The following is a 26,725-nucleotide window of genomic DNA, read 5'->3' on the forward strand; positions in this document are numbered from 1 at the left end:
TACCGACTCCGAACGATCCTGGTGTCAGTGATGAATCTGCTAGATCATTTGATTGATCTGTTCGGGCTTTTTGCTCGTTGCGATTCTCTTTCCCGTCCATAGGGCGCTGCGTTGCGCGACGAGCACGAATGTCCCACCGCGCCCACGATGGCCAGAAGCCTTGTCGCCCGGAAACGGAACATCCAATGTAGAACTAAGGTGAAAACTGGTTGTACAACCTGCAGGTTAGTCCCACATTCCATCATCAGTCTAAGCCTCCAGCTTGAGGATTTAGCCGGAAGTCAACTCTGCAGTGATTGTGCTCACTTAGTAATAGGATAAGGAAAGTCAAATGCGACGAAAACAAGCCATTTTGCCAAAAATGTGTTGGCACTGGTCGTACCTGCGACGGCTACGAGGCTCCCTTTAGATTTGTTACTAACCAACCCACGAACAACGCTCATGCCGGCGGCGCTCGGTTAGGCGTTGGTTTACAACTCATTCGGCCCACCGCTACTGAGATTGGCCCCCTGGACATCGACCTTCTCAACCGTTATTTCTCAACCAAAACCATTTTCGATGTGAAGCTGAGCTGTGGTGAAGAGGCCAGGCAAGTCCTTCAAGCCAGCTTGACTGATCCGCCTATACGACACGCAGTCTTGTCTCTTAGAGCTCTTCGCGAAGACCTCGAGGCATCCGGAGTCGTTTCAGCATCTTCCACACAGCAGACTGCGGGCTATGATTACGGCGTCCAGCAATACTGTATGGCCTTAGGGGGTCTTGCGTCTAACTTGTCCTCTCCAGACTCCAACGGGTTGAAGTCGGCATTACTTTGCTGTCAGGTCTTTGTCAGCATTGAGCAAGTGCGAGGAAACTACACTGCTATGGCCCAGCATATCATTCGAGGATTCAGAATCATGCATCAGTACCGGGCCAGGCCATGTCTTGTTCCCGCAGATAAATTGGTGCCAGCACACCATGGGAGACTGCCTCTCCTTGACCTGTTCATCATCAAGCTATTTGCTGCACCATGTAAGTTCGCAGATCCTCCAACAATATCTGATATGAGCGGGACGACGGTGCCTGTGTCTCCGATGTCTGAATCTCCAGATCTTCCCAGGATTGTACCCGACATGCGGACAGAGCTTACCAGGATTGCCACATCGACTGTTGAATTCCTCGGCAAAGTGTCACAAATCAAATCGGTAGAAGACGCTGTTCGACTACTGTCCGAGAAAGTAGCTCTGCTGGACTCCTTAGGATCGTGGCTCACTGGCCTTGAACTGGTTGAGACGGAGATCAAACCTCCTGGCCCTGAGCTTGTTTCGGTAGCTTTCATGCGCCTCTTCCATGTGATACTGAAAATAATTCTCTTGGGTACACTGGACTCCTCGCCGAATCTGAACGCCGAACTGCGGACCGAGAACGACCGACTACAAGGATTAGCTAACAGTATCGGCGAAAGGGTCAAGGGTTATAGAATGCGCAGTGTGAATAGAAATGGTCGAGAGGCGCGATCTAAAGTGTGCTAATACTCATGGCAAAGCGATGCAATCTTTTCGGGAATATTTGGTTCAATGTCTGTCTGATCCACGTATCACGCTCAGACCCTCAATTACATCACCCATAGCATTTTAGAAAAGGGATAACGAGGCGGCTAACGTGAGTGCATAAGATCGCATGCTGGTACTGCAGCCTTGCCGCTTCCACTTAGAGTATTCAGAGCGAACCAGCCAATCAGCTGCTGAGTCTGCCGCTCAATCGGGCCCGAGACGGCCCCCACCGAGGCCAATGCTAAGTCCACGAATGGAGCCGGAACCCCGTGACCACTATTTCTTGTAAAAGAGTGTGCTTAAGCATTCACAGTATCAGTGCCTTAGGTCTATATAGGTGCCTCTTTTCCTTCCATTAAGAAAGGGGAGACAACCGACTCCTTCAACCTGTCTGGATAATTTTGCAACGACAGACACTTCGTCTCCACACCAATTCAACTATACACCAGTGCTCAACGATTCCTCTCATTCTTGGAAAGTCATGCATTTCTTGCTCCTCGGCGCTACTGGGCGCACCGGTCGACATGTTGTATCTGAATTGCTCTCTAAGGGTTACACAGCGGTAGCGCTGGTGCGAAATCCTGATAGCCTCGCCCCTCGTGAAGGCCTCACCATCGTCACTGGCTCGCCACTGTCGAAACCCGACATCAAGAGGGCCCTCTCCGCAGCGCCCTCTCAGAAACCTTCTGCCGCGATCTTCACACTAAACGCCGTCCGGAAGTCCGACAGCCCGTTCGCACCGCAGGTCTCACCTCCTCGCTTTCTAGCCGACACATGCGCCAATGCCTGCGAGGTCCTGGAGGAGGCCGGCATTCGTCGCATTGTAGTGATGTCGACAGCAGGCGTCGGGAATTCATGGGCTACGCTGCCGTGGGTGTCCAAGGCATTCATGGGGTGGACCAACATCAAGTACGCGCTCGAGGATCACGGCATCCTGGACAAGGAGATCCGCCTGACGAAGATGGATTACACTCTTGTGAGGGCTTGCAGGCTGGAGTACGACGATCTGAAGCAGGAGCAGGAGCTAGCCGACAAGAAGACTGAGGTGCGGACGCTGGGCAGCAGCGGCGCCGGCATGCGCATGACCGACAGCATCAGTGTTTCTAGTGCGGCGAGGTTCCTGGTCAAGGTTGCTGTCGAAGGCCTCTATGTCAAGAACGCAGTGGTTATAACGGATTGACGTTGCTCCAAGAGTCGTGGAAGGTTGCAGTCCTTGTGGAGTTAACGCGATGGTAGAAGGGCCATATTCAATCGTATCCCTTTACTCAATGAACGAAACCGTTAGAATTTAGTAGAATAATTTGAGAGCTTGGAATCCTTCTCTTACTAGAAAAGTGACAAGTGCCAGTGCAAGTGCCAGTGCTATTCATACCTCCCATTGAAGTCATCCGATCAACGTACAGTATGTCCAAATGGATTCAGGGCTGCGTGCGAGACCTGAACCAAGACTCTGTCTGGTTCAAGCTCTTTCGGTACGGGGAGTTCCTGAGTTTAATCTGCGTGAGGGACGATTCGAGACCAACCGATCAATCCTCGCTCGCTAGCGAATGGGAGAATGGTCGAAGAAATGCAGGGACCCCATACCTTCGCGCAATGATAAAGCAAAAATATCAGACGGCTGGCACTTCCTGGCATATTCACGAGGTGTACCAGGCGCGACACCGAGCAATTGCATCATGACTCTGGCATTGGTTCCCTCGTCGGCCCTGGTGGTCGAATCATGGAGCGAGCTCGCCGCAATAATGCTGTTACCTGTACCCTTGCCTCCCAAGCATGCTCGGGCAAACGCAACCTTTGGCGTCATCCACGCATTGTTGCCATGTGTTGAAAATAGTTGAGATCCTAGCATCATAGGTAAAGGCCCGATGTCGGCATAGAAGGCGAAGAACAGCAAGCTGCACCGGCCTGGACGCGATGTCATGAAAGTCACTGAGCAGCTCCGTGTCCCTTTACACAGAACTTTTCGTTCAGAAAGACCTCTCTATCGGACGGCGTTGAGTAAGGAACGAATACTGTTGAACGGACACCAATTCTGGCTTTCAAGGCCTACCTCCACGAAGCCCGCACACAACCTGATGATGCTCTGTCAACGTCGGACGGGCAGGGTACATTTCTGAGACGCGGTCGACGTGGGGAAGACACCACGGGTTGCTATCTCTTTACTATTTCTTTACTAACATTTATATACCAAGAATGAGACCAGCTTGGCCGGCAAGCCTAACCGGCTGAGGCAATGCAGGCCGATGTTTCTAACGCGTTCGGGATATTGTTTAAAGCGGCCTCATTCCCGTTCCGGAATAGTCGCCCGGCACGGGTGCAACAGGCCTTGGCAGAATCACTTCTAAATTTCTAGACGTTTCTCTCAGAATTTAGAAGAGGCCATTCCGCTCACAATTAAATCCACAATTCAGACTCAATGCGCAAAGAACACTACAGAACTGCGAGTCTGAGTAGACATCTTCAAGGCTAACACCCAGGTACGTGCCGTTCGCCAATGCTTCCCTCCATGACTTTGTGATGAGAATCCAGCTGGCACCAGTCTGAGAAGACTTGTACTCTTTGTATGCGGATCAGCTTTATACGGCAATAAGCCTTCAGCCTGATTTTTCTCCCTATTCGAACGCTTCCCGTGCAGTGTCTAGAGAGCATATCTAATCTGGTGTGGTAGGATTGATCTGCGCTCGCGTTTCTCTCCCTCCTGTCCACCATGGTACTCCACAACCCGAACAACTGGCACTGGGTCACCAAGGATGCTGGTCCGTGGGCCAAGGAATACCTAGAAACAGAAATCAAGAAGGTCTCGGCCGAGGAAGATGGGGTTTCAGCAAACATTACCAAGCTTGTGTCACTAGACGGCGACGTCGAAGTCAGCCAAAGAAAAGGAAAGGTCATAACCATCTTCGACGTGTCTTTACAATTAGAATACGAAGGTTCGTCCTAGGTTGGCCGGAGTAAATTGTGAACAGGGCACTGATGACATTATGCAGGAAAAACGAAGGAAGGCATTGATGTCAGCGGCAGCATCAGAGTTCCCGAATGTGCATATGACACCGAGCCTGAGGAGTACGTTGTATGTTCCATTGCTGATCCCACGGCAGACTTCATGTCACATGACTTACATCTTGCAGTTTGAGATAGACATTTACTCTGAGCAAAAAGAGAAACAACCAGTCAAGGATCTTGTTCGGTCAACCCTGGTCCCTCAACTTCGAAAAGCCTTCTCCACTCTCGCCCCTGCACTCATTGAAGAGCATGGGAAGGATCTCCAACATGCTCCTGGTTCCAACCCCTCCAGTGGATTTGCTACACCCACGTGGCATCCTCAGAAAGAACGAAATCCAACCTTTGCGGCTCCAGTGACCACATCCACGTCTGGCAGTTCGTCTATCAACACAACCACCGTTAGTGCGACAGACGAATTCCGCACGAGCGCTGAAGAGCTTTTCCAGACCTTCACCGATCCGCAGCGTATTGCAGCATTCACACGAGGCGCGCCCCGAGTCTTTGAGGGAGCTAAACCTGGTGGGAAATTTGCGATTTTCGACGGAAACGTCACAGGTGAATTCGTCACCTTAGAATCGCCCAAGAAATTGGTACAGACATGGAGACTTGCTCAATGGCCGGAAGGACACGTGAGTACTCAGGAGATTTTTTTCGATCAGAACGATGTAGATCGAGTCACCAATTTGCGGGTCACTTGGACTGGGGTGCCTGTTGGACAAGAAGAGGTAGTGCGTCGCAATTGGGAAGGTTATTACGTCCGCAGTATTAAACAAACATTTGGGTAAGCTGACCCATGCATATATCTGACTCTGAATTTGGCTGACACATAGACAGCTTCGGTACTATTCTCTAGGCCAAACATGGTGGGACACCACACATTTCTGAATTGCATTTCGGGAGGTTGGCGATCAGAGTGCACGATAAAATCAAACCAGCGAGTGTGTTTCGTGATTCTTTAGATTTCATGCTCCAGAATGAGTGTTCAAGAGAACCCTTCAACCGAGCCCCCACGGGATGAAAGAAAGAAAGAAAGCAACGCAAACAGGCATTAGCCAAACATCGATCATCGCCGCGAACGTTTTTATGCTTTTGAAATGCCAGGTTTTGTGCCATTTGCCTGCTGTACAGGGATGCCCCTTGAAAGCACCGCCCAGCCATTGTTAGGAATACGTCATCGTGACTTCCTCCCTCCTCCCCATCAAAACTGGGCTGCACCGCCACGATTCGTTTTCTCCCTTCGTCTGTCCTACTACATTAGCCTGGTCTGTTTCTCGCTTAATTATTTCACTTACTATATTCGTTGTCAGGATCACTTTTCGAAATCACAGGTCATGTGCTTGGTTGCACAGTCTGCCCTGGGTGAATGAAACATAGGCCCAAGCATTAAAACCACACTACCAAGATGTCGGACAGCAAATCAACTAAGCCGGCAAGCAAGGATCAGTCCAAGGACAAGGACAGCACTGATCTAAGGGCAATCTTAGATGAGAATCAAAGAGGCGAGCTGACTTTGCTTGTCGCAACGCTCTCTGAGTCTATGCGCAAGGTCATCCTGGACAATTTCGATGCTTCTGCTGGTTTGGATAAAGGCCTTTCGCGCGAGGGTATGACAGAAGATGAGAAAATCATGGCCGCCGACCCCTCTAATGCAGATGTTGGCGCATATGAACGCGAACAGAAGCTCAAAGAAGAAATTACGAAAGACCTGGCGACCCTGAAAATGAAAAATCTGAAGAAAGACTCGCTCAAAGCCTACGATGAATGGCGTGAACAGGTCATAACGCGCGTTGGAGAAGTAGTGAACAGCGAACGAACTGCCCAAAAGCAGGTCCAACAAAATTCCGGAAATGCTCATATTTCTAAACCTCAGGCGCCGAGCACCGTTGGCCGGATTATGGAGGTGCCGAATAAGATGGTCAACCTGAAGTTCAAGGATTTGTTCCCTCCTGCAAAGACACCGCTCACCAAGATGGCCATGAATCAGCGGACGTTGATTCTTCACGCTTTGTTGCTACTCTTGATTTCTCTCGAGCACTACAAGGCGCATTCTCGGATATTGATGCTCAATCTGACATCATCCTTGAAGCTGCCACTGAAAACTTTTGAGCAGGACGAGTATACGACAGGCAAGGGGCTTCTCGAGGCAGCAAAAGAAATGTCTGCGGATGAGGAAACGAAGAAAATGGCCGAGGAGAATAAGGAGGCGAGAATCAGAAAGGTCCGTCTTGCGACTGCTGCTGGTGCGGCTATTCTGGGTGTTACCGGTGGCTTGGCTGCTCCTATGATTGCTGCGGGCGTTGGTTCCGTTATGGGTGGTCTGGGTCTTGGTGCTACCAGTGCCGCCGCTTATCTGGGTTCTGTCGCCGGAAGCACTGTCTTGGTGGGTGGACTTTTCGGGGCTTATGGCGGGCGCATGACCGGGCAGATGATGGATCATTATGCCCGAGATGTGGAAGACTTTCAATTTCTCCCTGTACACAGCAGCAGCGACAAGAAGACCAGTGAAGATGAGAAGAAGGGTGCTGAAGAAGCCAGCGATCATGATCATAAATTGCGAGTCACGATTTGCATTTCTGGCTGGTTGACGGAGAAAGAGGAAGTGGTGAAACCATGGCGAGTGATGGGCACTGGAGCAGAAGTCTTCGCATTGAAGTATGAACTGGAGGCACTTTTGAATCTCGGAAATGCCATGAATGGAATGGTCCAATCTGCAGCCTGGGGTTATGCCCAGAAGCAACTTATCTCCCGGACAATATTTGCCGAATTGGCTTCTGCTATGTGGCCAATCGCTTTGGTCCAGGTTGCCAGAGTCGTCGATAACCCTTTCAGTGTTGCCAAGGCTCGTTCTGAGAAAGCTGGTGAAGTTCTCGCCGATGCACTCATCAACCGTGCGCAAGGCGAGCGACCAGTAACATTGATCGGATATTCCCTCGGGGCAAGAGTCATCTACACTTGCCTCATGACGTTGGCAAAACGAAAAGCCTTCGGACTTGTCGAGAATGCAGTCTTGATTGGCGCTCCAACTCCGAGTGATACAAGCGATTGGCGAGTTCTTCGAAGTGCTGTGGCAGGCCGCCTGGTCAATGTCTACTCTGAGAATGATTATGTCCTTGGGTTCATGTATCGCACTTCAGCCATTCAGTACGGCGTTGCTGGCCTGCAGAAGATTGTTGGCTTGGCTGGCGTTGAAAATGTCGATGTCTCTGAGGACGTCTCCGGTCACTTGAGGTACAGATACCTCATCGGCAGTATTCTGACAAACATTGGGTTTGAAGACATCGATATTAACGCAGTCAAGGAAGAACGTAAGGAACTCCAGAAGATGGAGCAACGGGAGAAAAAGGAGTCTCTACAGTCTCAGCGACGATGGCTCATCCGCCGTGAATCAGCAGGTGGCAAAGTCGATGAAGAGGTTGAGGGTCAGGCAGAAGCAGCTGAGCTCGAAAAGAAAGTCCAAGAGCAGACCCAGAAATCTTTAGTGACTAGGGCTATTGAGTACTTCTATACCCCAGGAGTTCCTAGTGCAAAAGATGCACAAAATGCTGCCGGGAATATTCAAAAGATTTCACAAGATCCAGCTAAGGCTCGCGATACTGTTGGAAAGACAGCTGGCGATGTTCAAGCTTCCACTCAGAGCTATGCTACCATGCTGTATGAAAAATTGCCGAGCTTGCCACATATGCCTCGTTCAACACCAGCAAGCAACGCGCAAAAATCTGCTCCTACAAGCACCAAGAAGGTCACAGGTCAGACAGCAAACACTACCAAGGATGTGTCGAGCTCAACCCAAAGCTATGTTCAGCAGGCGTCTTCCTACCTTCAATCAGTGCCCAGCATGCCATCACTGGTTGGCACTGACAAGCAGGCAAAGAAGACTCAGAAGAAATCGAAAACCGCAACTGAAATACCAGCCGACTATGCTTCGAAAGCCGCAGACACAACAGTATCAGCAGTCAAGGGTACCGCAGGTATTGTTTCGGACGTGGTGACACCGGCAGTGAAGAACACTTTGGATCCCAAAGGCAACCCTGGTGTCAAGTCGGCTCAAAAGGCCACACGGCAAGCACCCATCATCCACCAAGCCAAAGACCGCACTCCTGCAACTGGTAAGAATTCGGCAGGAAGTGTCTCGAATACTGTTGGCGCAAGGACACAAAATACGGGACAAATCGTACAGAAAGGTTTGGACACCTCGACAGACAAAGCTGGCGGTGCAGCAAAGGCTGCTGCATCAGAGGTGACACGCGCCGCGAATGCAGGACAGTCCTACACCTCACGGGCGGCGTCCTATCTCCCTGAACTTCCTAGAATGCCATCCCTTGGCTTTGGCGGACGAGGTACTAAAGACACAAAGAAAGCACCACCCAAACTCCAGAAGCGAGCAAGTTCATCCAAGAACGTCGACGCCACCAACACGACCTCTGAGCAACAGGCACCGCCAAGACTCGAACATCGTTCCAGTTCAAACAAGAATGGCAACGCAGCGAGAACTCCTTCATCTGCAGGAGAACAAACCTCACCAGCACAGATTCTCTCTCGTGCTGCCTCGGGCCTGAAATCTCCGTCACTACCGACGAAGTTCGACCGCACGCCTTCTGGGATCAAATCTCCTGCCTTACCAACGCGACTCGATCCCACTACTGGGGCACGATCACCCCCGACCTCGGTGCCCACGCCCGACCTAGTCCGACGGATCTCGTCAGGCCTCAGGTCTCCTCCGCCAAAGCTGGGCTCACGGTGGACCAGTGGCCAACTCAACCAAGGGCAGGGTGTCGGGCCAGAACCCAAGGCGCTGGGCGAGAAGTTGAGCGGCATGCATTCTAGAGCAGTGGATGTTGGGAAGGGTGCTGGTGGGAAGGTCATGGACTCGGTAGGGGCAGGCAAAAGTGGCGACTCAGCTAATGCCAACATCAATTCTCCTGCTCCCAATTCGCGAGCAGGCATCAGAAAGTCCAACGACCCCTCCACGAATGTCAGGTCCCCTACCTCAGGGAGCAAAAGCCCAGCACCAGCACCAGCACCATCAAAAAAAGCTCAAGAAACGATTATTAGCGCCGGAACTACCCCTTCCATCCCGGATGCCGGTGCAGCAAAAGGTGTAACGGATGCTGCGTCTTCCGGCGTCCAACAAAGTGCTGGCAAAGCCGTTGATACGGGCAAGGCTGTGACACAGCAGGGTGGAAAGACTCTGAGCAGTCTTGGTCGTGGTTTAGGGTTTGGAAAGTAATGGATCTGGATTGATGTGATTTCAGTTGGTAAATTCCCTGGGTCTCCCCATCCCTGGCCTGCCCGCGGCGGTTTAGTCCTGGTTTCTGTTCGTTCGTAGGAAATATACCTGGACTTGCTAGATGTCTTCTAGGATTCGTATCTTGTTGAATTCTACACATGAATACCACTGCATTTGCTGGTGCCCTAAGCTAGCCAGACTTGACCTCGACGTTGAGTCCACCCCCTACCACCCATCATCTCTTTATATTTGCCATGGTTGAAAGCAAGTCTGAATCTAGCACTGCACACGTCGCAACAATCATCGCCTCTGAGATATTTGTCTATCATCACCGCTCTAGAATCTCCCTGACGTGTTTCCTGATATCGACCCACCACCGCTGCGTCGCCTCCAGCGGCCAAAATTCACCAAAATTATGGGGCACGCCCTGATACACCGTAGTGGATGTCTTGCCGCCCGCTTTCTCCAGTTTCTCAGCGTACGCGATCGCTTCATCCCGTAGCGGATCCTGGCCTGCCACATAGATGACATGGTATGGCAGACCGCCGAGATTGCCGAGCAGAGGCGAAATCTTTGGATCCAGCCCTCCTTCCGGCTCAGGGGCGACGATATCCCAGATCGCGCGCATCTCACCTGAGGAGAAAAACGCGCCGCCGCATTCCTCATAGCTAGTATAGGGATACTCGCTCTCGGGGAAATGGCGATAGTCGCAGAGCACAGGGACGTTGAGGAGCACGGCATAGATCTTGACGTTTTCAGCTCGCGCGATCTGTGACACACTAGCCGCAACCCCCGCGCCAGCCGAGCTGCCCGCGAGGATGACCCTGTCGGGATCGAAGTGAAGCTCCCCGCTCCGCGCAAGCACATCCGTCAGCACATCCCACGAGTCGTCGATGTACGTGGGCGCCGGGCTGTCAGGCGCGAGTCGGTACTCGACGCTGAGGACCACGAAGTCGAAGTGCTCGTACAGTGGCCACAACAGCCATGCTTCTTCCGTGGTGTGCGTGCCTTGCACCCAGCCGCCGCCGTGGGTGACGAATAAGAGAGGGAGAGGTTTGTCTCCTGGGGCGCGGGAGGTGACTGGGCGGGAGATTTTGACTGGAATGTTGAAGCCGTCGCGTGCACTGACGGTGGCGGCTGTAGACTCATATCCGACGGACGACAGGGGATGCTCCGCGGCCCATGTTCCTTCGCTTACGTGCTGTGCGGTCCGGTTCGATGCAAGATCAAGCTTTGGGATCTCATACGGTGGCGATTTGAGGCTGTAGCCGTTCTGCGCCGCAAAGTGAGCCCAGTCGGGGTCGCTTTCGAAGTAGTGCGAATGGTCTGGCATGGCTGGGAAGTGAGACGACTCTATGTATCAAGTCACGGCAAGACCGCAAAGTTTCAAGACTTTCGGTTGCAGTAGTGGACCTTCCCCTGGAGTCGAAGCACCTGTGGCTCGTGATCGCTCGGTAGTACTGGTGTAAAGGTACCTATAATACTCAGATAGACGGGTACAACACGCAGATAAGATTTGGAGGTTTATGTGTGGCTTTTTCTAAAGTGAGAAGAGTAAGCAGGAAATAACGCAATTTTCAATTTCAAAGCGTATCTATCGTTGGTGCTTTACTTTGCATCACTAGCGACCCTGCCTAATAGGCACGAGCGTATCTTGTCTTCCGCTAGACCGTACTTTAGTCAAGCAAGGTATCCATAATGTCGTGTTGCTGTTCAGAGAGTTTTGCATCTTTCGGCCGAACCGCAAATCTCCCGTGCGGCATGCATATAGAGCGTTTGTTGTGGTACAGGACGAATCAAGCAATGAGTGTCAGATCTGACTAAGCGATCTAGTTAGATCTGGTGGCACCCACGGGTGTCGGGGGAAAGTTTATTCTCCCCTTTGCCCTCAAACAATTGAAAAGCTTCATTGTTTCGGGTTTTCGATGTATTTCGTCGCGAAGCACACAAAGCCGAAATTTCACCATTCTTCTTTCTCGGGTCGACCGCACTTGTATCGGCGCTTTTAAAGAACCGAGAAAAAGCGAGATGCTCCTCAATCAGGCAAATCCTCCTCTCCCGCCCACACTTTGTAGAGCATCTCGCTGCGTTGTCGACACGTTAACCTCGGGGAGGCTCTTGACGGCACTGTTTTGAGCTCTTGCCTCAGGAGCTGGCAAGAAGCCGATCGACACCAGATAAGACAGGTACAATCCAACGGTATTCTTCGTCACACCGCTGCCGGCGCTGAAGTCATCTCCTGTCCATTTGCGATCTGCATAAAGAGACTTTTCGGCATTGCTATCGTCCAGCTCGGGAGCGCGGGTATTGGATGGGAGGTCGTTGGCGACGAAAGTGAAGAGTGGCATCAGTGCGAAGTCAGAGTTGGACGCAATGTAGTGTTCGAGACTCGAGGCCCAAGGGACGTAATCATTGAGTTTGGAATCGTATCCGTAAGTTTGGAGCACTGCTAAGTATTGGTTGAAGCGAAGTCTGGGGTGGCCGGTGACATGTGCCACTCGGACACCTTGCTCTGAAGGCGGATGGAATGCGCAAGCAACAACAGTTCGTGCGACATGATCAACTGGAACCATGTTGACAGTATTGTTGATGTTCGGTCTGGATTTTAGCTGAATACATCCTTTGAGCATACGGATGAGGAAGTCATCGGTGTTGGTCACACCAGTTTTGGAATCACCCAAAACGTAGCCTGGTCGGATAACACACCCGCGGAGACCTCTTCGACCAGCCTCACGACTCAAATATTCCGACACCCACTTGCTCTGGCCATACCCAGTTCCAAGTCCCTTACTGCTGCCAGTGAGATTGTCTTCTTCGCTGATTCCTTCACCACCAGCTGCAACGATACGTTCGGATTCAAAAACGAAATGGTCGGAATCAAGAACGCTTGTAGATGAAACGAAGGCGAAGAATTTCGGGTTGCCTTCAGCACACAGCTTCAACGCCTCGACTGTGCCCAAAACATTCGGTGCTTTGAGAGTCTTATATGTGTTGATCCAGTGGACTTGCGCTCCATTGTGGATTACAACATCTGTTTCGTCGACAAGCTGTTTCCAAATATCAGCAGAAAGCCCAAATTTGGTTGGTCCGAGACTTCCTGCTACACATTGAATTCGTGATGACCATGAATCGGACCACACACCGTATGCTTGGCATGTCACCTTGATTCTTGACATAGCTGTGCTCTCGTCTTTGGCTCTAACAAGAACAATGACTTTCTTGATCTCCGGTGATTTACGATCAAGAAGATCCTTAAGGATGAAAGATCCCAGGAAGCCAGTTGCCCCAGTCAAGAAGACTACCGGACTCCTTAAAGAATCCGATGCAGCGACAGGGAAAGCCTCTGGTAGAGTTTCAACCATCTTCAAGGCGTCTGCTCCATACTCATCTTCCACCTGAACTCCATTGGTGCTTCCTTCGTCTTGTTCTCTGCCTTCGAGAGAGTCTGCCGCCCTGACATGATCGATAAATGCAGCCATATCCTTCAACGTCGGCCGATTATAGATTTTGCTGATAGCAAGATCGACACCGAGCGTTCTTCGCACCTGGTAAGCTAATTGTTGCGCCTTCATACTTTCACCGCCAATCTCAAAGAAAGACTCGGTCGGTTTGATCGTATTCGCCATCAAATCCGGAACCAATTTTGCCCAAATACTCGCAAGGGCACGTTCACTTTCTGTAAGTTGCTGCTGCATCGTCGACCTTCGGCGTCGACTGGCAGTAACATCCGGGAAAGGTAGTTTGGGCTTATCGATCTTTCCATTCGGGTTCAAAGGCATTGCTTTCATTGGCACAATGACGGAGGGAACAGCATATGCAGGGAGTTTGGTCCGGAGATACTCTTGCACAGCCTGTTGAAGTAGCCTGAAACGGTCAAATCGCTCTGCGAGAGACCCATCATCTTGCTGATCAACCTTGCCTTTCTGGGCCAGAAACGAAGTCCAAGATTTGAGTTGTGGAACCACATAGCTAACCAAGGTCTGTTCTTCGAATTTGTCTCTTCGCACGAGAGTGACATTTTCGCGTACCAAAGGATGTTGAGACAAATGAGTATCGATTTCTCCAAGTTCGATCCGAAACCCTCGAATTTTGACTTGATCATCCGCTCTGCCTGAACATTCCACGTCACCAGTAGGTGTGTAGCGTCCAAGATCCCCACTACGGTAAAGCCTATCTCGGGGACCAAGATAGTCTCGTGCCCATGGTTCATTCTTGAATTTCTTTTCAAATCGAGCTTTATCTGCTTCTAAGCCCTGCTCGTGACCGGGAAACCAATTAGAAACAAACTTGGATTTGGTCAATTCCGGCGTGCCCAAATACTCTTCGGCAAGACCTGACGCTCTGACGTAGATTTCACCAATCTCGCCGACAGCACAGAGCTTAGTGCGGTCGAATCGATTGACAACGAGCATCTGTACATTGTACATACCACGGCCCGCTGGAATAACATCCTTCATGCCATCCAAGAAACCTTCTCTTTCGGTCCGGCTGGGAAGCTCATAATAGCTGACAGCTCTCTGGGTCTCTGTGGTGCCATACATGTTGACGATTCTCACATTTGAGGCTAAGTTCTGTAACGATCTGCAATCTCGCTTGATCAAAATATCGCCCACGAAGAAAGCATGATGTAGCTTGTCAAAATGAGCAACAGCCCCACCCACCAAGATTTGTCCCATGGCAGGAGTCAAATGAGTGACTGTGGCTCCGTGTTCATGCATCCATTCAGCTAATCGTTCATTCTGAATGTCATTTTTAGAGGGAACCAGTAGTTGCGCACCGAGAAACAAAGGTGTGAACATATCCCGTTGAATGGGGTCATGAGCAATGCCACTAAGCATCGTGAATTTATCCTTCTCTGATAGGTTGAATGTCTTAGCCATCCAATCGAAATAAAATGCGAGCGAATAGTGGCGTCCCTTGACACCCTTAGGCTTCCCTTCGGATCCAGATGTGAAAGACAATGTCGGCGTAGAGTCAGGCCCTACCACAATTCCAGGGCTTTTGGCTTTAAATTCCCGGGCGGATTCAAATATATCTTTGCCCTTCACATTACCACCTTGCAATAAGCCATCATCATGAAGGCGAAGTGCTGGAACCTCTGTCCTGAGATTTAAATTCTCCTTGATAAACCCACGAACTTTGTCAGACAACTCCCCGGCATCCTGGGTAGCTTTTTCGATTATGACAAGAGCTCGGGGTCTTGATACATCGAGATAGATGTTCTGTCGATCGGGTGGATAAGCAGGATCCAACACCGAAAACGTACCACCTGCTTTGAGAGTACCCATAACTGCGACAACGAGATCCACACCTCGGTATGAGTAAATCATGACCACATCCCCTTTCTTCAAACCGGATTGAACCAAGTGATGGGCTAGAATATTGGAAGATTCGTGGATTTGCCGGTAAGTAAAGGTTCTCTGTGGACCATCCTCAGATTTTGTCTCGACCACACATGTTCTATCGGGGTGAGATTCTGCATTCGCTGAAAAAATGTCATGAATAGCTCCTCGGAAATTGGACCATTCTAAATCACTCGTAGGGTTAGGAAGACGCTTTCCCTCTTCATGAGTCGTAAAGACGATGCCACCGACCGGAGAGTCAATGCCAGCTGCGACAATATTCTCTAGCAATTGCACAATCTGAGCTAGGATACCTGAGATTCTTGCACTTGAAACCAGGCGCTGGTTGTAGCGTGCTGTTAAGCGGAGCTCGGTAGATGAAGACAGGCTGTAGGTTAGCAAAAAGTCAGTTGTTTCGATACTAGCGAGAGTCGTTTCGGCATCGCTCGTATTGAAAGCAGCGAATTTGAACAAAGGTGCCGCAGTCTGCAGTTGACTCTGAATAGCATTGAGAGGTACTACCCTCTCCGAAGCTTGTGATGTTAAATCTTGTATTCTTTTATACAATTGTGAAAACGTCTCAGAAGCTGATATCGAGGTCCTTAGAACGAATGGTTGAGCATTCAGTTGAGCATTGGTACCAATGCTGATATCTTCATCTCCAGTCAACCGGCTGACCAAGATGACAAGAGCCGTCTGCAACACGATGACGCTTGAACCCAGAGAAGACAACTTCCTCATCGCAGAATTGGTAGAATTGGAAGCAGCCAATGACTCTACAGCTTCGATAGGTCGTTTATGTAAATTGTCAGAAGCTGCTTCAGGGTAGTCTCTTGTCAAAGGTGAAATGGTCTGATCTTTGAGGTGATCGCCCCACCATTCCAGATGCTCTGGAACATGATCTGGTGCCATCTTTGGGGAACCTGGTCAAAGGCAGGCTCTTTCGCTACCGGGCGTTGATATCTGAGCTGAATGCAATCGGTACCCGGAGTAGGAGTCAGGTATAAATTGCCCACAATATGTATCCCATCAATACAGACAGCTACGGTCCAAATGATCGAGAACACTGACAGGTGTCTGAGTCATTCATTTTGACTTCTCATGATCCGAACAATAAATTTTGCGCAGAATGAATCCGATGTCGGAAAAACATCCGGACCGAACTCTTGGCATGGATTGGACCCCTGCAATTTCCCCATCAGTGTACAGTACGAACTACCTCAATTATGTTGAATTCGAATCGTACCTTTGTAGTGCCTACTGTCGGTGCCGACGTGCTTCAAAGAAAGGAAGAGTCCATATAATACCTTTCTCACCAGAAGAGAACTGGCTGCCAGCCTTACTGATTTGCAGGTCGCAAGGGTGAATCCTTTGAGTGCCAGGGCGTCTCTTCTTTGCGATTCTTTTAATTGTTGCGAAAAAGGAAAGTTCTCCTTCTAAAGTCCGAAACAGCCAGCAGTGCGTATTCAGGCAGAGACTACTGCCCAACTGATGCAGCTATCTATCCCTCTTGCTGCCTCGCGTCGCAAAAAGCATTTCACGGGCAGCGGCAACTCGCACAGCAGATTTGACAAATGGCCCTGCTTGGGTGACATCAAGCGGAGGCTCGACGACGAGAGATCTCCATGAAACATTTTGTACGGGTGTGCCGGGGTTGAAAAGCTGCAAATGTCCAGGTGGCAAGGAAACCGACACCGGCTCTTCTGGGTTGGCATATCTCCTTTCATCCCAGCCTAGGATTGTCCTCTCTTCCTTCACCCTTGTAGCGACCTGTGGCGTAGAGACAGGACCATTTCGCTATCAACATGAGCCCCTCGGATGTACAATCGCTCCTCCAAAAAAAATTGAGGGATGGCTCATCACCATCATCACCGGTGCTAGGATTGAAGCTGACTGTGCGCGAATCGTTCCAGAACTCGCCCACCAAGCTTCAACTTGTCCGTGGAAAAGGCAAGTGCCGAATTGCGGTATACTGGTGGATGCCCCCTACCTGACTGCGGTGCTTTTGAACGAGTCGTTGAACTCAAAGCTATGTCAAAGCAGCAATGGCGGCTACCACGACTTCCGGGTTGCATTCCAGGCCCAGCAGATACCTTCATCGTTCAAAATCCAGCAGCCAGGAGTTTATGGCGGTAATTCCTCTATGGTATCTGGATCGCACATGGCCTCTGGGGTTGTCATCATAGCGTTGCCACTCCTTCGGCTGGTCTTTGAGGAATTCGAACATCCTCGCAATCCGTGCATAGACCGATATTTGACCACTGCCGGAGTTATTATCGAGTCCGCACACTTCGTTACGAATGTCCGTTACAATGACCAAGCAATGGATCAAATACTTAAGCGGTTGATGTGAACACCTTCAGCAGACCATGAATGGTCGAGCTATTGATCTCGATGGCTCTGATTAGGATGTAATGAGCACCATCCCGATCACCAAGAAAAGTCATGTTACTATCATGTCCCCCTGGATCGAGAATCCAAGTACAGCACAGCCTAGAAGAAAGGTTGTTCCCTCTTTTGCTGCCACTATATATAGAATTAAAAGTCTAAAATCCGGCACGAGCTGGTCGTTCATAAAAGGGATGTTCGCAAAAGGGGCTTGGTGTTTATACGCAATGCAATGACTTCGGAAAGGTGAGAGTTGTTGCCGTGCCCTTGGTGCGGAAAACCGTCTGGCGTCCAAATGTTAGCTCGTTTGCATGCAGTTAGACCCTATCGCGTATTGCTTTAAGTAATTCATCACGTTTGTCGTCTCTCCAGCCCAGAACTACCTACTTAACCCACGAGTAAGTAAGTACTCCGTAAGCCGTCGAAATGTCAAGACGGAATTAGGAAAGACTATCAAATTTAGGCAAGCGTCCTGAAAAAAAGTTTTACCCTTATGTTAGTTAGAATTAGTCTACAATCAATCTGGCCATCAATTGAGCAGCAGTTCCTCTCCTCTGTAGATACTCCTTTATGTCACCTAGCACACCTGGCTTCCGTCACGATTCACTCAGATCACTGAGAAGGATTGGTGGTTGTGTGGAATACGACTCAGACTGTCAAACGGCCTGAAGTCTCCTTGTATATCTCTACATTCTCAGAAGGATTGGTTTCACCAAGACTTCTCTTCGTCTGGGTGGTTATGGCGACAGTGACCCCATGCCTGCTCGGTTGGAAACAGCTTTTTCTCAATGAGCGCTACCCATCTCTCGCAGTTATACTCTGGCATGAGCTCCTCCCAAATTGGATCGAATATCTCATTGGTGTAATGACTGGGAATCTGATACGACGCTCGGCATTCCACCCACCAGGGTTAGTATCCAGCTCGTTCCCAGTCGAGGATACCTTGTATTTTGCCGTCTTTGACAATAATGTTGCTGGGGTTAAGGTCTGCGTGGATGAGCACATACGGTGCACAGTCTGGAAAACAGTCTTTAAGCTCTTAGAATTTCTCTTCGATGATGGTTGGATCTATGGTTTGATGAACTCTGGATAATCATATACGAAGGTCTGGTCTAAGACCGTCTAACCATTCATCGTCATTGTATGGAATCTTAAAACAGTTACCTGCAGCGCTCGTAAAGCACGCAGCGATAACGTTGTCATCATTTGGTTGACGTTAACCTTTTGCGGTCGGGGTGCTGTAAACTGTCTTAACTGTCTTATAGCATCAGCTAATTGAGAGCTATAGCTCTCCTTTTCCTCCGGAGAGAGGCTAGGCCAAAATTCCACAAGTGTATTGCCAGCGATTCGCGACTCTAGGGTAAAGTATATGGGATCCTGTCGGTTGACTCAAGCTTCGTATTTCCTTTCAAACAGGGATAGTCAGGTTCGGTTGTTTGTGGAGAAACTTCAAGGTCATATAGTGGTTCCCAAGGAAGCGATCGTTCTGCTCATCTCGAAGGATCCAACGAGTCCCAACTGCCCACAATCCACAGTTCCGACGGGTGTGAATGATCCGAAGTCGGGATGCATAAGACGAGTATCTCTGGCTATGTGTATTCCACCCACAGGACCAGCAGAGCTCCACCTCCGGCCCATAATAGAACACATCACGATTAGCGTACTTCGCGGACCTAAGATTTTTGTACTTGTTTGTAGGATCGGTATAGTCCATATCGTCGGGGGCTCCGTTTCGAGTGCCGAAGGTTTTCATCGTGTGGAAAAGGCTGAAAATTTATTTCGAGTAGAGATATTCAAATCGAGTAATCTATGAGTCGAGAAATGTAACGAAGATGGTAGGAGTTACAGAGCCTTGAATCGTGCTTAACTAGACTATGAGAAAACAAAGATGGGACTCTTTATACGAAATTGTGGATAGAGGGTTTTCCGTAAATAGTGGTAACTAAACGCGAAGCCCTAACTGATCCAATATCTAGGGCGCCGCATTCCTTGATACGATGGATAATCCCAAAATACTCAATGAATGTCGACAACAGATCACGGAATTGGACTGACTATTCACTTCGAACAACAACAAAAGGCTTTGCGAATACCCGGAACCATTCGTCACAAAGGACCCCTTATGGGCAAGAAGATATTATGGCGAAACTTGTTGACTGCTTACCTTACCCAGGTACCTAAGTAACTCAGGTATGTGCATTGTGGCCATCAAGTTAGGTACAAACCAGCAGGACTACTCCGTAGGACGTACTTTACAGTCGCTACTACTAAATACATACTGTAAGGTAGGTGGCACTCATACTAGGTACGATGCGTGACAAGCATCGACGTACTCTAATGTAGAGCTAAAAACCTCGGTATCTGATACATATCACGTGACTTAGTGACACTCCAATCAAGCTGGTCTGCCGCGCGTGCTTCGTCATCGTTAATGATACTAAAACTTTCTAAGGCTCACTCACAGAGTAGGGGTCCCTATCTCTTGTACTAAGGTCTTCATGACCAATTGACCACTTCCATAATGTGTCCCATTGCTTGACTCTTGCCTGTCTCCTTGTGCCTCCCTTCTTGGCTGCTCCGTCCTTGTACATATTTCTTTGGACTTCATTGCAATGGCTCCCAGGCGTTTTCTCAAGTACATCTTTGTTGGCGCGGTCTTTTTGTTTGGAATTATTCTATTTTCTGCTTCTTCTCGTCCGGTTGCCGATAGTGTCAAGGATCCAATTGGTTATGCCGAAAGTCTTCGAGGCACGATTCCCAATTTTCGATTTTCCTTCCATAAATCGGCACATAAGCCTCCGGAGCAGAGAAACAGCACGCATGGCGACAGCTCCTGGTATAGTGATTGGAAATGGCTCAATCCCTTTTCCTCCTCCATTACCCTCGACGAAGACCGCATAGTCCTCCCTCTGCAACTCGAACGAACCCCAGTCTACACATTTTACGATATGACAATCAAAAGAGACGAGGAAACAAAGAAAATTGATCAGGAACTATTGTTGATCTGGCGTCGGGCCTGGTGGGCTCACGGATTCCGACCCGTCGTGTTGACTGAGGCCGAATCAATGAACCATCCTCTTTACCAGACTCTTCACTCCAAAGGGATGCAAACAACTCTGGAGCAAGAGTTCAGGCAATGGCTGGCTTGGGCTCACATGGGCACAGGCTTACTTGCTCGCCCATACTGCCTTCCCATGAGCTCCTACGACGATGCACTTTTGTCTCACCTGCGTCGTGGACAATTTGCTCAGCTTACCAAGTTTGAAGGTCTAGGTTCTGGATTATTCGCTGGAGAACAAATACAAATCAATGACGCCATCAAATCTGCACTTGACAATGTGAAGTTAAGCTCTTTCAAGACTATTACGGATGCAATCAGTTCGGACCATTTCAAGATTGAACAGTCAACCTCGATTGCACATTACGATATCGAGACGATCACCTCTAAATATAGAGCCCTAGGGGAACAACTGTTGAAAGATGTAAATAAAGGCCGCCGTTCTCTCAATCAGCTCATTGTCGCCCACCTTCATACTATCTGGCAAAACACCTTCAGTAGTGGAATTGCCGTCCTACAACCATTACCAGCTCACACATTCACACTGGTCAAGCCCTCACAGGACCTTGCTCATCTCCTTACCGAATGCCCAAATTCCATCTTGCAGTCATCCTGCCCGCCGAATCGACCGAAATGCAGCCCATGCGTGGGCTCCAAAATGAGGATCACCACCGCCCCTGCTTTCAGAAATACCTCCAGCCTGTTCACAATTGCAACCGTACCCCACCCTTACACGATGATTACTTTGACCAATCAGTCCGAGAGCATTTCTGTTGCGCATATCAGACGCTATACAAATCGTGATCCTTGGATTACTGCTGTAACGAGAGACATTCTTGGAAATGCCCGGGGTGGACCAAGCCGAGTGGTGAGTTTGAAGGACGCCGTGGCTTCAGAATATGGTCGTAGCCGGTCTTTGTGGTTTACAACCGAGCACTTTCCAGCTTCGTTCTGGCCACCTCCACCCCCTCCCAAATCACCGACCAATGATGCTCACCCAACCCCGGAAAAGATAGCACCTTTTCCAGAGGATTGGCTTGAGCATGTGGATTGGTATCTAGGCTTTCCAGTTCCACGCACTTCAATCTCCCACGGTGAGTCTCTTCCTCCAGTTCCAGGTCCCGAACGATGGAAACCTCTTGCTGGTCTACCAGCCGAAAAGAAGAAGAGCTCAGACGCCAATCCTCCATCTGATGAACAAGCCGCTATTGAGGTGAACCTTCTGCGTAGAGCAAGAGATAACATCCATAGCAAGGACCAGCCACTTCTGAAGATTCGTGGTGTGGCTGAAGCATGGAATTTGGCCGATACTGAAGCTTGGAAATTTGTCAAAAGTTACCGAGCCCGTGAGATAGTCGAAAGGCTCAAGTTTGAAGAAGAAGAATCTGCTTTCGCAGCCGGTGGTGGAGCCCGAGGCAATGCTCGATGGTGGGGATCGTGAGCTTTTGATACTCGGCATTTCTCAACGCGGGGCCAACCGCTCCCTTGGGATCTGTTATTGCATTCGCGAGACGACGAAATTGCTGTCGTTGAGTCATCCTTGGGGTATCTTTCGCAGCCATGTGGCGGTTTTCGAGTCTTTGTACCAAGCCTGCAATGCCTCTCCGTGGATTTCTGACAACCAGCCTTGCCATAAAGCAAGAACAAAGGCTGCAGCAACACCAATGGTGACCGCGCGAAATTTTTGAGTCACAGGCAGTGGAGGTGACTCGTCAACTCCATGGAAGACCAGCACTTCAATCTTCAAGAATTTCAAAATGCCACTGACGAGATTCATAGCACCATACAGCATGAACACGATTGACTCCAAATTAAGGGCCGAAATCCGGATCAGATCCTGATAAGTCTTCTCAGGGCGCAAAGGATAACACCAATGTGCTATTAGAGAGAACCAAAATGTGGTCATGAGGAAGACCTCGATGGATGTGTAGAGCACCTTTGGGCCTCCTACAACCCTCACTACCCAATGAAATAGGTGGCTTTCAGCGTCGTGCTCATGGTCCAACACGCTCTGGTCCGTGTCGTCCCCCAGAGATGTTTCGTCCAAAATTAGATCCAACCGTCGGCTTTCTTGAACCATTGATGGGACCAGGAAACCCCTGTTGTCTATATGACGTGGTTGAGAAAGTAACTCCAATTCAGCTTCCCGGATATTGTGGTGGGTTCTTGGACATTGGAGAAGTTCTTCCCAGGAGCCTGGCCACAGCGTCGTCAAAATCTCCTTGATCAATTTGACTCCAGCCACCCTAGTCCTTGGACTGCGCATGACTGACTGTCGGTCCTGTGTCTGCTGAGACGTGCAAATCATGAGATGGTCGCACGGATGCCATCCCCAGTCCTCAGGGATGGCGAAATGACCGGGTGTTAAGTTTTGCTTGATTCGGGGCCAATCTGATTTGATGGTTTCGACAATTGCTTCTGCTTCTTCAGCAGTCATCTGGTTGTCCGCTTCTGGATAGGTTGAGTTCAAGGCGGTTGCAATCGAATCGAACTTGAGCGCGGTCCGACAATAATACCAAAGTATAAAACGTACATCGCGAGCGGCCCATTCCTCGCCACCAACTACCTTGATTGTAAAATGGCGACCGACCTTATCGGGCGATAATCTTGGTCTTGGTTGTTGACTGTTGTCTCTTGGCAGCCGAGTAACCGGTTGATTCGCTGCACTCCGAGTTCGCTGTGCGATCGTCCCCGGAGTCAACTCTCCGAGCGCAGTCCGCTTGGAACTCCCTATGCCCTTGGTAGGGCTTTCTGGATGGCGAACTGGACTGCCTTCTTCGTCGAACACCACCACTCGCGTTGGCTGGAGTTGCTGAGTTGTAGAGTGCATGTCAGAGGATGACGACGACATGATGTCCTACTGCTCCTGCTACAGATTGAGAAGAGCTAGTTTGAGAAGAAAACTCAATGGTCACCTTTGCATCACAGAGAAGTATGACAGCTTACTATTATCGAAGTGTTTGTTTGTACTTCGATCTAGGAAAATGTGCATTCCATTGTTGACAACATGCAACATTCCAACTCGAGAGATTTCATTGGATGGATACTGTCCAGGCATCGATGGTCAACGGTGTACTTTTACTTGAACAACTGAAACAATCCTTCCACTTCCGGAAGAGGAAAGGGGCAGGAAAGCAGGTTTCTGAATGTGACTGCATGATATCTGATCCTCTTCTTGGCTTACTCAAATTTGCTAGCATTTTGCCTGTTCTCTTTCATCGCTTCTCTCTGCAACTTTCCTTTGCGTCCGGGAGATGCAGTGTTTGAGTGGTGGGCTTCTTTGTTGTTAATGATGCGCATGAGGAATGTGACAGCTGAGAATGATCTGCTCTCGGCCTGGCTCGCCATTCGACTGTGAAGACAATCTAAGATGGTAGACAAGGCTTCTGCCCCTGATGGAGGAGACGCCAATTGTGGACGGGTACATACACCGGTTTCTGTGCGCACCAGTGGTTAAGGGTTACTACGTAGCTGAGGATCCACGAGCTTTGTATCTTATCTGCCGCACTTGGACAAAAGGCCTCGGCTAACATTTTGAGGGTGCAGTGTTCATTTGGTATTCTGGGCCCTGAGCGGCGAGTGTAGGAAGACCTCGGTTATTGCTGACATTCATCTGTACCCAAATTTCCATGAAGCCAGCACCGCTAAATATAATTGCACCAAAATCTTGGTTAACACTTAGTCAGTATCTTGAGATCTTCTTTCTCAGATTGTAAGCTGTGCCTGGGAAGGGTGCACAAGGATGGGATTGGGTATTGCAATGACGGGTGAGGTTTCGTCAGACGTTAGCTCACGTGGCTTTATCGCATTGCAAGGGAGGCAATCCCCCGTCTTTACAAGCTCGAAGTAGACAACCACAACACCAGTTCCCCTGCCATTTTCGGCAAACACTTGACCGTTCGCTAATGACGAACTCGACTTCGAAGACACCGGCAGATTTCGACGAGCTGGTCTACAAAGTAGTCAACTTGTCATTAGACGCGTGAGCCGTCCAAGTTAGATTCCATTCAAGCGTACCCGCGCGTTCAAGTCGTAACATGACATGCTCTCATATCTGCCCAGTCTGACCTCGTCGCTATGGTTTTGGAGGGAGCATCCTCCCTATCACTTCTTACGCTTGCGATTGCACTATCTCTTTGGGTTCTGGCAAAAGCAGTCTCCCCAAAGCAGTATGATCTTCGTGAGCCTCCTGTAGTCCCATCTTCAGCCCCCTTCGTTGGCCATGTTTTCGGAATACTCAGATATGGGGCTGGCTATTTCAGATATCTTGGGTAAGATTGCAGGCTGAGCCACCATCGCCGACCTATTTCGCTGACATTTGGATGTAGTTCCCGCTTCTCCCATCCAATATTCGCACTCCAGACATTGACATCCAAGACATACGTGGTTGTTGATCCAGGACTGGCAGCAAGCGTCCAGCGGGCCTCAAAAGCTCTCTCATTCAACCCCATCATCCCCGAAGTCACCCAGCGTGTCTTGGGCTTAGACGACCAGACCAAGAAGATTGTGGCGACGAATATCGACAGAGATGGTTCAGTCCGTGGTTTCTACCCCGATGTGCAGGATACAATTTACTCGACACTGACCCCGGGTGGTGCCCTTGATGATTTGAATTTGCGCGCTTACACCGAGTTCTCGAACATGCTGGACTCTGATGCCGAAGAACTCATGTCCGAGAAGCTGAAATCCAGGGAAGTAGATCTCATGGCATGGGTTCAACATATTGTCACCATTGCCACCGCCAGGTTTCTCTACGGTCCGAAAAATCCCATCACGATGCATCCAAACCTAGAACAGGCATTTTGGGACTTTGTGCATGGCATTCCACGCCTACTCCTCAATACCCTTCCCGCATATACCGCCCGTACAGCTTACAAAGGCCGAGAGGCCCTTGCAGCGGCTTATGTCGAATATCTCATCCATGGACACGACAAGCTTGGATCCAACATCACGCAAGAGCGCATTGCTGTCGGGCGGAAACATGGCTTCACCCTTCCCAATCTCGCCCGCTCAGAAATCTCATTCCTTTTTGCCGGGATCATCAACACCACATTCGCTTCGTTCTGGATGATCCTGCATATTTTCGCGCGCCCTCACCTCTTGCAGGAAATTAGAGCAGAGCTTGAAACCAACGCATTGCTGACAAGCCCTAAAGAAGTTGCAGATATACGACAGTTGCAGATTAACAAAATCAACAAAGCATGCCCATTACTTCTAGCAACGTTTCGCGAGACTTTACGTCTACACTCCGATGTCTTGTCATCGCGGGTGGTCACGACCGACACGCTCCTGCAAGACAAGTACTTCCTGCGCAAGGGCTCCGTGCTCCAAATCTCGGGCGGTATTATGCACGCCGACGCAAGGATCTGGGGCGACAAAGTCAACGAATTTTGTCCGGAGCGGTTTTTCAACTCGTCAAATGGTCAAATTCCCTTGGCCGCAACGCATAAATCTAATGGTTCGAACGACGACAAACCAAAACAAGTGCACCCAGCGGCGTTCCGTGCCTTCGGTGGAGGCGCCACTTTATGTCCAGGAAGACACTTTGCGCAGGCCGAAATCTTGGGTTTCGTAGCCATGGTGTTGTTGAGGTTCGATCTCGCGTCGGTGACGGAGGGGAAGGATATTCAGATCCCAGGGAAAAAGGACGATGTGCTGCCTATACACATCCTCGAGCCCAAGGAGAAGGCATCGGTGAAAATGAGCGATCGGGCAGGCTGGGGTCACGTTCAGTGGGAGGTTGTACCATAAGGGGAGGTGGATCTCGTAATTATCAAGTACATAGCTATAGGGTGAGACGCACTTCGCCCGCTTTCCGGCCGAATGCCATTTCTTACCCACCAAGGCATGTTCCATATCCACGTAGGAGAAGGCGTACGTCCATCAGCATTTATTCTGATTTTGTCAGAAACCGAGTCATGTTGGTCTTGCCACTCTAATCAAGCCCTTTTGGTTGCGATTTTGTCAGAAAGCATGACAAATTCAAGCAACTTTAAAAATGGTCCTTATAATGGTAGAGAGGAGTCTGCGGAAAAGGGGAGGATTCAAGCAAATGCTACGAAGACTACTAGGGTAAATTGGGTGTTCGGCAAGGGCGTGATTTCGCAAGGTCAGACCAGAGCCACACAAATTCCATACCGAGCATTTTGCATTGCAGTGTTCGTGTCAAGAATAA

The 26,725-nt window shown here is 49.8% G+C and overlaps 10 protein-coding genes across 10 annotated transcripts; 6 read left to right on the forward strand and 4 right to left on the reverse strand.

The window, feature by feature from the left end:
* Positions 1–147: 147 nt before the first annotated feature.
* A1O9_05522 (uncharacterized protein) lies at positions 148–1,511 on the forward strand (the record flags this gene model as incomplete). Its single annotated transcript, XM_013404740.1, has 2 exons — positions 148–224; positions 317–1,511. 2 exons carry the CDS (start codon positions 148–150, stop codon positions 1,509–1,511), a joined length of 1,272 nt encoding a protein of 423 aa, XP_013260194.1.
* Positions 1,512–2,013: 502 nt separating this feature from the next.
* On the forward strand, positions 2,014–2,712 carry A1O9_05523 (uncharacterized protein; the record flags this gene model as incomplete). The annotated part of the gene is made up of 1 exon (XM_013404741.1): positions 2,014–2,712. The coding sequence occupies one exon, from the start codon at positions 2,014–2,016 to the stop codon at positions 2,710–2,712; it is 699 nt and encodes a 232-aa protein (XP_013260195.1).
* Positions 2,713–4,239: 1,527 nt separating this feature from the next.
* Positions 4,240–5,320, forward strand: A1O9_05524 (uncharacterized protein; the record flags this gene model as incomplete). Its single annotated transcript, XM_013404742.1, has 3 exons — positions 4,240–4,462; positions 4,520–4,602; positions 4,661–5,320. The coding sequence occupies 3 exons, from the start codon at positions 4,240–4,242 to the stop codon at positions 5,318–5,320; spliced, it is 966 nt and encodes a 321-aa protein (XP_013260196.1).
* Positions 5,321–5,937: 617 nt separating this feature from the next.
* On the forward strand, positions 5,938–9,762 carry A1O9_05525 (uncharacterized protein; the record flags this gene model as incomplete). Its single annotated transcript, XM_013404743.1, has 1 exon — positions 5,938–9,762. One exon carries the CDS (start codon positions 5,938–5,940, stop codon positions 9,760–9,762), a length of 3,825 nt encoding a protein of 1,274 aa, XP_013260197.1.
* A 328-nt stretch (positions 9,763–10,090) lies between these two features.
* Positions 10,091–11,095, reverse strand: A1O9_05526 (uncharacterized protein; the record flags this gene model as incomplete). The annotated part of the gene is made up of 1 exon (XM_013404744.1): positions 10,091–11,095. The coding sequence occupies one exon, from the start codon at positions 11,093–11,095 to the stop codon at positions 10,091–10,093; it is 1,005 nt and encodes a 334-aa protein (XP_013260198.1).
* A 706-nt stretch (positions 11,096–11,801) lies between these two features.
* On the reverse strand, positions 11,802–16,016 carry A1O9_05527 (L-aminoadipate-semialdehyde dehydrogenase large subunit; the record flags this gene model as incomplete). Its single annotated transcript, XM_013404745.1, has 1 exon — positions 11,802–16,016. The coding sequence occupies one exon, from the start codon at positions 16,014–16,016 to the stop codon at positions 11,802–11,804; it is 4,215 nt and encodes a 1,404-aa protein (XP_013260199.1).
* A 2,884-nt stretch (positions 16,017–18,900) lies between these two features.
* A1O9_05528 (uncharacterized protein) lies at positions 18,901–19,245 on the reverse strand (the record flags this gene model as incomplete). The annotated part of the gene is made up of 1 exon (XM_013404746.1): positions 18,901–19,245. The coding sequence occupies one exon, from the start codon at positions 19,243–19,245 to the stop codon at positions 18,901–18,903; it is 345 nt and encodes a 114-aa protein (XP_013260200.1).
* Positions 19,246–20,104: 859 nt separating this feature from the next.
* Positions 20,105–21,991, forward strand: A1O9_05529 (uncharacterized protein; the record flags this gene model as incomplete). Its single annotated transcript, XM_013404747.1, has 1 exon — positions 20,105–21,991. The coding sequence occupies one exon, from the start codon at positions 20,105–20,107 to the stop codon at positions 21,989–21,991; it is 1,887 nt and encodes a 628-aa protein (XP_013260201.1).
* Positions 21,992–22,084: 93 nt separating this feature from the next.
* A1O9_05530 (uncharacterized protein) lies at positions 22,085–23,380 on the reverse strand (the record flags this gene model as incomplete). The annotated part of the gene is made up of 1 exon (XM_013404748.1): positions 22,085–23,380. The coding sequence occupies one exon, from the start codon at positions 23,378–23,380 to the stop codon at positions 22,085–22,087; it is 1,296 nt and encodes a 431-aa protein (XP_013260202.1).
* A 1,247-nt stretch (positions 23,381–24,627) lies between these two features.
* A1O9_05531 (uncharacterized protein) lies at positions 24,628–26,301 on the forward strand (the record flags this gene model as incomplete). The annotated part of the gene is made up of 2 exons (XM_013404749.1): positions 24,628–24,821; positions 24,879–26,301. 2 exons carry the CDS (start codon positions 24,628–24,630, stop codon positions 26,299–26,301), a joined length of 1,617 nt encoding a protein of 538 aa, XP_013260203.1.
* Positions 26,302–26,725: the final 424 nt, after the last annotated feature.

Source organism: Exophiala aquamarina (genome assembly GCF_000709125.1).
Source record: "Exophiala aquamarina CBS 119918 chromosome Unknown aczIA-supercont1.4, whole genome shotgun sequence".
Classification (NCBI taxonomy): Eukaryota; Fungi; Ascomycota; class Eurotiomycetes; order Chaetothyriales; family Herpotrichiellaceae; genus Exophiala; species Exophiala aquamarina.